General features: G+C 36.1%; 1 protein-coding gene across 1 annotated transcript in view; it reads left to right on the top strand.

The window, feature by feature from the left end:
* The window catches only part of ghrhrb (growth hormone releasing hormone receptor b), a 71,219-nt gene that overhangs the window by 24,375 nt on the left and 33,933 nt on the right, over positions 1-12,911 (top strand). The window contains exon 2 of the mRNA XM_053636257.1: positions 1,850-1,952. Within this exon, the coding sequence (XP_053492232.1) occupies positions 1,850-1,952 (103 nt within the window). The remainder of the gene's footprint in view (positions 1-1,849; positions 1,953-12,911) is intronic.

The raw sequence follows: 12,911 nt of genomic DNA, 5'->3' as shown, positions 1-12,911 counted from the left end.
GTTGGTTTTTCACACCATTCTGGGTAAACTCTAGAGACTGTTGTGGGTGAAAATCCCAGGAGATCAGCAGTTTCTCAAACTCAAACCAGTCCATTTGGCACCAACAACCATGCCATGGTTAAAGTCCCAAAGATCACATTTTTTCCCCCATTCTGATGTTTGGTATGAACATTAACTGAAGCTCTTGACCTGCCACATGATTGGATGATTAGGTAACTAGATGAATGTTCAGGTGTATAAGTGTTCCCATTAAAGTGGATGGTGAGTGTGAATATCATTCTAATATATTATCATATCTATAGGAAAAACTCACACATGGTCTTGTAACGAGGATAATCTAAGCGTAGGGTAAAAATCTAATGAAGATTTCTGTATGGACACATTTTAAAGGACTCCCCATATCAGTTGCTATGTGACCGTCAGTTAGGGAAAGTCTGAGCACAGAACACTTTGGGGTTTCTTGGTAACATGACAAAGATATCTTTTGTTATAATGCTAAGACAGAAGGAAGCCAGGAAGATTAATGATACAGAAAGCTGCTGCTAGGAATCTAAAGAATTCCCGAATGATTGAATTTTTTTTTTTTTAAATTGCATAATACGTGCTGACCAAGCAGTGAACCACCACAATGCAAAATCATGAAGTTTGCTAAAAGACAGAGACACAGTTGCTCATTATATAACTAACATATTAAACGTTAGTTTTATGCACAAATACTCCTTTAATAACAGACAAGGTGGCTGTTAAATTCAGGAATTATGGAGATGAATCTCTCCTCACCTTCGTGTTCACCTTTTGCAGGAATCTCCTTCCCTGTTGAGGTCAATGCCACCAACAGCTCTACCATCTGCTCAAGGGCATGACATGACAAGGAACTTACTCTGTTTCTTACTTACTCAAATACATATGCAGATTCCCCATAGAGCCTTCTGCCCTTTGTGATTTCCACAAGCTGTAGACTGGAGCAGCATGTTCCCTATAATGACCGTGTAATGAAATGCCATCGGTAAATGTTTACCACTCTGTGTTAACACAACTATCAGAAATACTGTGAATAGGGCTATCGACATGAGACGAGAACTTTGTTTCACTGCTTTAATACTTGGCACAACACACTGGTCAGCAAACTGGCTACATGTTTCTTTTTAACCCCAGGCACATTTTTTTCATTACTATTCACCCACACCTGACTCATCACAGCTTTTTAATACAGTGATGAGGTGAAATAGAGGCTATACACAATATAAATGCAACATTGCTCTTTGTTCCCTCTCTAATGAATAGACAGAAAGGCAACCCATGCTAATTCCATTTATTCTAATGGATTCTCTCACTTTGTCTTTCTTGTGCTTTTTCTCTTTCTGTCTTTATCTAACTAACTGTTATACATATTACAGATATTAAGGGTAAAGCAGTTAGCATTAGGTTCATGGATTTCCTTGCAGATTATCTTTTGGTGTGTGTCTATTATAGACATTTTTGATGGATACATTCTGCTTAGAAAGTTTAAATTAGTTTAGTAAGGTTGTATCTCAATATAGAGGTCCTATTTTGGTTAGGCACATGGGGTATTTGACTAATATTTGTGAAGGTCCAGTTACATAAAAAAAAATGGTTCATGTTTAAAAGCCACTGAACGACAACTGCTCTGCTTTCATTTTTAATCTTCCTGTACTTTGCTGTGTCCGCATCCAGACTATGGTCCACCAGTTGATGACCCCTGCTTAATTATATACTTGTACGCAATTTTCTGTACATTACCTGAATGCCCCATGTCTTTTGAGAGGTAATATAAGCTGTGTTTATATAACGTGTCAGCTTTATAGTAATACTAAATTACTTTTTACAGGGGGAAGCAATCCATCCAGTATGCACCATCGTGGTTCAGCATATGAAGGCTCAGGAGCAATGCAGATTCACACGTCGACAAGAGAACCACACCACAATGCCTGGTAATTTTCTTTTGATATCTATTTGAGATTGACTTTAGTTAATCCATCTCAGAGCATGGTTAGTACAGTTTGTCATATACACTTGCATATGAACGCTTAATTGAACATTTAATTGAACATAATTTACCATTCCAGTCATGCACATCAGTTATAAAGCTTAAGTGTGTGGGATCTTTCTACAAGTCAATCACTCTGGGGATGGCTTCATGAATGCCTAGTTTTGACACCACTCAGGACACCCTTTCTTGGTCATTCTGAAGTTTCCAGTAGAAATCAAAATGAATTACTTTCTTATGCTGTCAAGTACCATTACTGCCACCTGACTGGGGATTACATAACCATTGGGTGATTTTATGAGTCTATCAAGACCAGGATATAGCAGTTACATCAGTTGTTGGTTCAGTGTTTACTACCTCTCCTTAGATGCACTAGAATAAACCTGGCATAATTGTGCCCTTGACCACCACTACAGTCCAATTTCTTCTGTACACACATTGTACATTGGCATGGCAACAGTGCTGGCTGGTTTAATCAGCCACTCTTGAGCCTTTTATTGGAGTGACCAGCTGTTTGAAAGTCCAGGAAGTTCCTCAAGAAAATGTGCTTAATTCTTAGCAGCAAAAAAAAAGGTAGATTCATTTTGCTAATGCCAGGTGTGGTTGTATTATTATACAATAAGCCTGCTGCTATCAACTGGATCACTTCATTACCTTTAACATTTGTGATGGTAGATGAGTAGAGGTGTCTGCAGGACCGTTTTTAAGAGGGAATGGACCAATGCCATCCACTCCTGCAGTTTTTATTTTTATTTGCAGCTGTCTGCAATATTTTCTAACAAACCTGGTTAGTCCTATTTCACAAACTATTAACAAATTAGTCGTTTAAAAACACTGAGACTGACTACGATGAAGCAGTTCTTGAAGATGAATGAATGATCACAGTAAAATCACAGAACATTGCACAGTAAGTCATGCAGAACCATCCAATACACGCCCATGTTAATGAACATGACCTCTGTTTGTCCCGCCGGCTTTGTATGTTTGTACCCACTCCCATAACATTTTGTCATTTGTTTGCACAGATAAATGTGATGTTAAAACAAGAGAATGCCTTTAACAATTTTCTGTGCCTCTTGGTGCAGCTTTCACCATCTTTTAGGCCACTTTCACCATGTGGGCATTTTTCTATGTCAGCTGCTAGCAGTATCCACACTAATCAAGTTTTCCTTATTTGCTTTAGTAAAACGTGTAACGTCCCAATTGCTGTCAATAGGAGTGTTCACACCCACACGTAAAACGCATGGCGTCAAAGCGTCAATTTTTCTTAACATCGAGGGGTTCGTTTTTTTTTTTTTTTCAAGTGTCGCGTTAGAAACTGGCCAACCAACAAGATTCGCGCTTTTGTTCACGTGCCCTGAGCCACTGAAGTTACATAAAACTGGGTCCAAAATTGCATACTATGACAGTACATACTGCATTCATGGCAGTACCTACAGCGTTGCAGTTGAAACAGTACGTACTAATCAGTATGCGTGTGTATTATGATTACAATCCCGGACATACTACATCCGCTATGTTAGCATTGTCGTGACCTTCGACGTCATCATAAACTCTAAAATCTTAAACAAGTTAACAATTTATTCGGATATTGTTTAACAAGTCTTGTTTAACCAAGGTTGAATACTTAAAAAGAGCCGACACTGTCTTCCACGTTTTGTTTTTTTCCGCACCACTTCCGTTGCATTGTAGGGCTGTAGTGTCCATCGGTTGCATACTGAAAAATGTTGCCAGAAGCACATCATCCAGGTGTTTCTCACCTACTCTTTCTCGCATACTTAGAATTCGGACATACTACACCTTTTCTGGTGCAGCCTGTGACTTGATGGCACTCAAGTACAAAACTGTCTTGCCGACGAAGAAGAAGAAGCCAAAAAAGAAGCCATAGAAGAAGATGCAAGCAAGTAGCAAGATGAATGTTGGGCTGCTGGTGTCTTTGGTGTCTTTCTGAACGCCAAGTGCTTTATGAAAAACGCCACAGCGACTACAAGAATGTTGATAAGAGGGAATTGTTGTGGCAAGGATGGCTATTTTTTTGACGACACTGATATGCAAGCATATATTCTAAGTGATCCTACACTAGACTACACTTTCTACACTAAATAGCATTGTTTGTTTCTGTCTCTTCCCTGCAATTATGCAAATGATAATCTGCTGATTGATAGTCCATTGTATTTATTTTGCAACTGGCATATAGATGTATATAAGTATTCTTAACCTCTTATTCCAATAGCTAAGTGCCCCATTATTGAGTCGTTGTATTATCATATTGACCATAAAAAAAAGACAATTCATAGTCAACACTTCATCAATTTGCAGGAACATTACAGTTTTTGGGCACAACAATAGTTGCCTTATACCCACTCCTTCCCAAAAATAATTTGGGTCTTCTCATAAGTACAGTATGTGAATGCTATTGCTATGACTTTTAATTAATTCAAATCATCTTATTTAAAAAGAGTGTATTGTTTAAAATTATAAATTTTAGGATTTAGTTTTAAATAAGTATTTGTTGGCCAAATCACCAAATAAATACCTTACATTTCAGCAGAACACGTTATATCAAAAATATTATATGTTAGTTGCTGTATTGAGTGCTGGTGCTTATAAATATTATGTATTAATCTATTAAAACTGGTTTCAGCACCAATATTTGGCTGATTTAGACCCAAGAATCACTGTTTTGACACTATGAAAGGGATTTCTGTGACTACCAGTTAAATAGCAAGTTTTGAAAATGATTGTTAAATCTAGTAAATGCAATGAAAAATGCAACGAACTAAACAGTCAACACTATCACGAAATTAATGATAAAAAGATGTATTATTATATATTTACATATTTACATATACATACATTTATTATATATTGTTGGGGGGCATGGTGGTTAGCATTTTTGCCTCACACCTCCAGGGTTGGGGATTCAATTCCCACCCTCGCCCTGTGTGAGCAGAGTTTGCATGCTCTCCCTGTGCTTCGGGGTCAGAATTAAGAAGCTGTTGTCCAACAATTTTTTTTATGAATGGTACAGTTCAGGATGTCTTACGCATGAAAGGATCTGTAGTCGTCTCTGAAACTCAAAATCTTAAAGTATCTTTAAAATCAGTATTGAGATATAAAGGAAAATAATGCCTTTACAATTTAATACACATAAATGCATTTAAACAGAGATTATAATTTTATGTGCCTCAATTTATATTTGTTTTGTTTGAAATAATAATACATTATATTTTACAGTTCTATTTAAAGTATCTAGTCTAGTTTAATGATTAAAGTATACGCAGCAGAATCCTGACTTGGAGGTTTTATTTTTATTATATATCTGCTTCAATTCATATAAGCTCTATATCTTATTGGCCATATTTACCTTGATATTGCATTGATATTGCTTTTCAAGGAAGTGGTGTAGATTTATTCTTGTTTATGTTTATGTTATATATATATATATATATATATATATATATATATATATATATATATATATATATATATATATATTTAAACACCTGTGGTGGAATTAACATATTATATAGGCTAATGCCCTAACCTGTATATATTCAGGCACTTTATTAACCTCTAGAACATTTTTTATGTGATAAACAGTTGAGGAAGTGTTGGATAGAATATGTTGACATATATTTTCCATATTTTGCATTAAAAGCAAAAATATACGGGTAGTGCTATAGAGGTGTTATACAAGCACAAAAGTGGAGCATTAAAAAAGAAGAGCAGAGAGAACTGCTAAAGATTGATCATTTGTGTTCAGCTGAAATGATTGAGACTGTTGTTTATTCTGTTCAGGCTATACTTCTTTCACTGTTCAGTTGTTTTGGTAGTTTCGTTAACAGTGTAATCAATGGCACAGCAGGTAGTGCTCCTGCCTCACTTCTTCAGGGTTCCTGGTTCGATCCTGAACTTGTCTATGAGGAGTTTTATATGTTTTCCCTGTGGGTTTCCTCCAGGTTCTCTGGGTTTCCTCCCACCTCACGAAAGCATGCTGGTAGGAGGATTGGCTAGTCTCAATTTCTCCTAGGTGTGAGTGTGTGTGTGTGTGTGTGTGTGTGTGCATGCATGGGGCTTGGTGATGGACTGGCATCCCATCCAGTGTGTATTACAGTGTGTATTACCGCCATATGCCCAGTATTGCCAAGATAAGCTCCTGATTCACCATGACAGGATAGACCAGGTTAAAGTGTTTACTAAAGTTGAATGAATGCATGTTTAATTTGTATCAAATTGGTTAATCTAAAAATTCAACGGGGCCAATCATTTTGGCAGCAATCATTAAGACTAAAAGTATCAGATTTCCAGGTTTGTTATAAACACATCTGTTATAGGCTCTTGGTAATTGGGTTTGGCTCTTTACCTACTGAAATAACGAAGAGAAAATTCTTAATAATGTTATTTCCAATGTAGGCTCAGTCGGCCAAAAGTAATTATTGAAAGTAATCAAGTGTAAAGATTTTGGAGATTAAAGGCAGTTTCTCAAACAGAAGAGGTTTAATCATGGCTACTGATGAGGGAGGCGAGGGCCACCTGGGAGGACCAATATAACCCAGTTCTTTCACTGCAGCACTTTAATGACCAAACCAGTGACTCATACCAGCTCTACCGTGACTTGCAATAGTATTAACCCCCCTTGGTGTTTTCCTGTTTTGTTCCCTTACAACCTGGAATTAAAATGAATTTTTGGGGGTTAGTACCATTTGATTTACACAAATGCCTACCACTTTGAAGTTGCAAAATATTTTTTTGTTGTGACACACACAAAAATTAAATCAAAAATCAGAAATCTTGAGTGTACATAAATACCACCCCCCCAACAGTCAATACTTTGTAGATTGACCTTTTGCTGTGGTTACAGCGGCAGTATATCTCTATTAGCACATCTAGACATTGGGATTTTTGTCCATTCTTCAAGGCAAAACTACTCCAGCTCCTTTGAGTTTCATGGGTTGTGTTGGTTACAGTCATGCCAAAGATTCTTAATTGGATTGAGGTCTGGTCTTTGACTAGGTCATTCCAAGACATTTAAATGTTTCCCTTTAAACCACTCTAGTGTGGCTTTAGCAGTATGTTTAGGGTCATTGTCCTGCTGGAAGGTCAACTCCCAGCCCAGTCTCAAATCTTTGGCAGACTGAAACAGGTTTTCCTCAAGCCCTGTATTTAGTGCCACCCATGTTCCTTCAATTTTGACTGGTTTTCCAGTCCCTGCCAATGAAAAAACATCCCCACAGCATGATGCTCCACCACCATGCTTCACTGTGAGAATGGTGGTCTCAGGGTGAAGGGATGTGTTTGGTTTGCATCACACATAGTGTTTCCCATGATGGTCAAAAAGTTAAATTTTAGTCTCATTTGACCAGAGAACCTTCATCCATGTGTTTGCGGAGTCTGCCACATGATGTATGGCGAACTCCAAAAGTGTTTTCTTTTTTTTTTCTTTAAGCAAATGTTCAAAGGCATGGTTGGGATATTTTTTATAACCCAATCCTGATGTATACTTCTCCACAACTGTGTCTATGACCTGTTTGGAGAGCTCCTTGGTCTTCATGTTGCATGTTTAGTGGTGTTGCAGACTCAGGACAGGTATATTTATACTGACAGCATGTGACAGATCATGTGACACTTTGATTACACACAGGTGGACCTTAATCAATTAATTGTGTGACAATTTGGTGTATATTGGTTGGATCAGATCTTTTCAGTTGAATTTTTTTAAACAAGGTGTTTTTTTTTTCATTCCCCTTCAACAATTTGGACTATTTTGTTAGGTCCATTGCATAAAATACAAATAAAAATCCATTTTAATTCCAGGTTGTAATGCAACAAAACAGGAAAAACACTAAGGGGGTGAATACTTTCGCAAGGCACGGACTATATCACATGATTGTCTATATCACAATTCTAATGGAAATGCTTTGCTGAGTCTAAAATCCTCTCTTTGAACTAATTTGCTTATGTGGGTCTGCTTCAGCTTTTATGGCTAATTAAACTTTATATACAGCGGGGGAAACACGTCAAAAACATTTTCAGAGAATATATTTCCAATGAGGTTATTCACATAAAATTTTCATAAGACATCAGTATTAACTCAAGAAATCTGGAAATATAAAGAATTCACAACATTAAAGTCCATAAACAAAGTTATGTAATAAAGTGGAATGACACAGGAAAAAAGTATTGAACACGCTAAGAAAAAGCAGTTCTCCAAGGCACGGTAAGGCAAGGAACCAGCAGAAATCCGTTAGTAATTATACCTCCTATCTGTGCAAATTAATATCAGCTGGGTTAGTAAATTGATGGTCTATAAAAAGTTTTTTCATTACCAAGGTGTCACACAAGAAACATCTCATGATGGATAAAAGCAAAGAGCTCTCCCAAGACCTTCGCAACCTTATTATTGCAAAACATGTTGGTGGAATCGGATACAGACCTATTTCAAAACTTCTGAATCCTCCAGTAAGCACCATTGGGGCCATTATTCCCATTATATTTCTTGAATTAATACCAAAGTCTGGTGAAAATTTCATGTGAATAGTCTCATTGGAAATATGTTTACTGAAAAAAATGTTGATGTGTTCAATACTAATTTCCTCCACTGTATGTCTGATATTTCAATTTATATCATATTTATAGCAGAAATTGGAACATTTCTTATAGGTCTGTATTATTTTTACTAAAGAGCATGATACAATAATCATAATTGGGATTAACAGAAATTGGACTACATTCAATGTAACAAAATATTTGTTTAAAACTAGGGTTATATAATTTATAAAAATTAATTTGTTCTAAATTAATTCTTTACTAAAAAATTAATACAGTAAACAAGTAAACACAATTACCAATTGTATTCTCAGTTTTGCACTGGGAAAAGGTTTTTAAAAAAAAATACAAAGTAGGGAAAAGCCTTTCATTTTGTTATTTATAAAAGCTGATATTTCATAGAGAGGGATAAAGAACACAAGCTAATGAAATGCATTTGCAATAACTACAGTCTGAGATTCAGACCCTAAAATCTATTAAAGCTTGCAAGCAATTAAAATGGAATATGGGTTAATGTGTATTTCCCAGCTCTGCTCATAATATCAGTTAGCTTGATGAGCTTGATTGCAGTGAAATCATTTACACATTTTAAACATTTATGGTGCTAGGTATTAAGGTTTAGCAAAGCAAAGATAGTAAAGAAAACAGGTGATGTGTGAAATTAAGTAAACAGCAAACACTGAAACAGTATCCCATTCTAGAGGCTTTCCATCTGAGCCTCATGAATATTCACAATGTGATAATATTAATAAACTTTTAATAAGCATTCATACTTTAACTCATGGTCCCTGTGCCTGTTCACCTGAGTAATTAAATTCCTCTCAGCTGTGTGGCTCTAAAAGCAAATGCTTTACAATGATGTCTGGACAGGAATGTGATCAGTCCACATTCATGCGCATATCAAAATAAATCTCTTGAAATTTTGATAAGAGGTTTCATATGTAGTTTTTATATTGGTTTTCAACCATTTTAAAGACAGTCGGCCTCCGTTTTTACAGATATGAACAGATGTACCTGGTGTATCTCAGCACCAAGTGCGACTGGTATGCAGCCATACAGGCATAACTGACGCTTAGACACTAATTATAAAACTAGTACTTCTGCGTTGTGTAGATGTGAAGCAGTGTCGGCGGTGAGTCATTCAAACGTGACACAACAGGCATCGGATCATCTCGGTCTTTTAATCGCACCTGATACCACAAATAAGCAGCCTCTTTGAGTGAATTGCCCTTACCATGTGCTCGAAAAAATAAACATGATGTACGATGGTCACCATGTGCGCTCATTTCCACATTTTAAAACAAGATACAAAAAAAAATTCAAAAAGTAGGGTAAAACAACAAAAATAATCGCACAGATAAGTAAAATAACATTATACACACAAATTAAAATGAGTATATATGTATATAAATGATTATTTAAATAAAGATGAAATAAGATTGAGAATTCAAAATTAAACCTACCTCTCCCCTTCAATTACAGTGCAAAAGCGAAGAGGAGGAGCCAAAACAGGAAATTACATATACCAATGACATCATGACAATTAAAGGGGAAAGTACTCACACAAGTAGACAGGTACTTCAGGTACCGATATGAGTAATTTTGTGTTAATTCTACTTAATTCATATATTTAACAGTATAATTTCTATACCTGTTGCCTGTTATACCTGTTATTAGTAGGTCACCCACAAGGCTATATTCATGATAATCCTCCTTAAAAAAAAAACCTTTCTTATCCTACAAGAGTGCCTTAGTTTGGGCAAATTTTCAGCTTTTGTTGTCAGTTATACAGATTTTGTTGTCAAGTTTAAACGGTTGTAACTTTGTAATGGAGTAGAAAAAACATTTACACACAACTTTCCAAAAACATTGATAAATGAGGCCCATTTGGTTCATCAGCAGTGAAAGCTAAACGTAGTGACCATTTTGCATGGCAATGAGATGATTAGATGGTTTTACATTCAAATCCTCTCATTGCCACTTTTCAACTACTCAACATTGCCAAGACTCAACTGCTCAGCTCTGAGCTTGAACTGGATTCTGCCTCTTGGGATCAAGATAAATCACTTGGGACCAAAGGGCCACCACATACATTTGGATTAGATTTGAGTATTTAATATGATTTTGTTAACTACTGAGAAGCAATAATGATGTTAACAAAGCAAATAAAGCTTCAGATCATTTTTCTTCTGTTGATTTTTGCATCTGGAGCTCTGTGCTTGAGGAGATCAGGTTACCCAACATCCATTTGCTTGCTTTTATGGACAATCAAGTGAGAATGCTGTTGCTTTATATGATGAGAATTTGTGCATTTTTGCAGTTTTATAATGTATGAATACTTTGCTAAACATCAGACAAGGTAAAATGAAATGCTGGTTTGTTTAAAACAACAACAACAACAACAACAACAAAGAATAATCAACAATCCTTTCATTTGTTGACAGTGATGATCATGTAGGGAAAAATACTTTCAAAAGGTCTGTGATTTATTTTTCTTTTCAGTATCTGGATAGAAATTCCTATTTTCACTATCCATGGAGTAACTGGATATACAATACATGAGTATGCAGTGCTTACTATTGTATTTCCTCATCTTTTAGGTCATTTTGGATGTCTGATATGTAGATTCTCTATAGTTTATACTGTGGAAAGTAGAGAAAGAAGAACCTAATGAAAGCTAGAATCAAGGTGAAACCAATGAATCATAGTGAAAGGTAAAATTTCCACCAAATTTAGCATTGGAGAGAGGATAGAATAAACAGTTGTGGATCTGCTGCTTGTAGTGCAAGACTTCACTGATTTAATAATATGGATTTAGTTATGTAGTCACTGGAGTTTGGGAATTTTATGTATAAGAACATGTATATACAGTATGCTATTAATTTCATACAATAATGATGATATCTACATATATGAACACATATTGTTAAATTGAGCCATGTTTAGTGATTACATTTTTTAACATGATTATCATGACTCATGTTGATATGTCAATGCCGGAATCAGTGTTAAACTGTATTTCCCAAAACACAGCATGGCCTACAATCATTGCTGCCATGAACTACACCCAATACATATCAACTCTGTCACATTCACAATTACCAACATACAGATCACCTGCACCTGTACTCAGTCACAACCACATTATTTAAAGACTTCCTCACCACCATAGCACTGTGAAGTATATGCTCTGTGCCTTTGTTACCTGTTGATATCAAGCTTGTGTATTTTGCTATTCTGATATTCTGGTTTTGATCCCTCTGGTTTTTGACTCTTGCCATGCCTAGTTTGCGTTGTTTGCCAATCACCTGACCATTGTCTGTTTCCTGTTCTTGATTTTTGCTCAGTGTATTGGATTTGTTGCAAGCTTTTCTAATAAAGTTTTGTGTACCTGCTCTTGCGTCCACCCCTGCCACTTGACATGTGTCCTATTAATGACAATCAAGCATTAATATGTGCACAATATACAATATTAGACAAATATCAGCTGTTTGTTTCAGTCTTGAATAATTCTCATTTGTATATATATATATATATATATATATATATATATATATATATATATATGTCTCTTGTTTATGTTACTTTGGATTGCACTTGAGAGCAAAGAGGGGAAATGCATTCTGCTACATCAGTCCACATTTTCCATGCCTCAGGCTTAAAGTCTTTAAAGCCGGTGGTGTAGACAGAGGTGAAAAGTCCTAATAAATAAAAATCTGAATGGGCTGTCAAGAATAGCCAAATTGATTAAGTCCAAGTCGATTTTAAAATATCTTGGGCACTTGCCAAAATATCACTTGCAATGCGGTGACAGGGAAAAAAACATTTGAACTTCCACACGGACCATTTTCAACCCAGATTAATTCTTCTTTATTAAGTTATAACAACAAATAACCTGTGTGGTTGAGGTAGGGCTAATCAGCATCCTGTCTACCAGGGAGAGCAGTGAGAGTGAGACTGGTCTGTATTCAATGCAGCATTAAGTGCTGCTCTTGGATGTTTAATGAGAGCCCAAGCTGCTGTAATCCTTTCTCCATGTAGACTTCAATTAACATTGAGCTTCTGGAGAGGGAATGGAAAGGAGTGGGGGTATTGTGTCTTCATGTGATTTATTACCCAACACCTCTGCAATGACACGGACAGAGACACTTAAAACAATGAGTGGCAGAAAGACAATCTCCCAGAGATGCCTACTTCACTTTTTCAGGTGGATGTGGACAATGGTACAGTTTCTAAACCAAAATGATTATCCATGTAGCAACTTGAAGCACACAATGTATTAAATAAAAAAAGCGGCACATTATAGATGTTCCCATTGTAAGATCACTGTAGTGACAAAAAATAATGATTGTAT

The sequence above is a fragment of the Ictalurus furcatus genome, chromosome 11 (genome assembly GCF_023375685.1).
Source record: "Ictalurus furcatus strain D&B chromosome 11, Billie_1.0, whole genome shotgun sequence".
Lineage (NCBI taxonomy): Eukaryota > Metazoa > Chordata > Actinopteri > Siluriformes > Ictaluridae > Ictalurus > Ictalurus furcatus.
The sequence above is the reverse complement of the archived record's forward strand: the minus strand, read 5'-3'. Positions and strand labels throughout refer to the sequence as shown.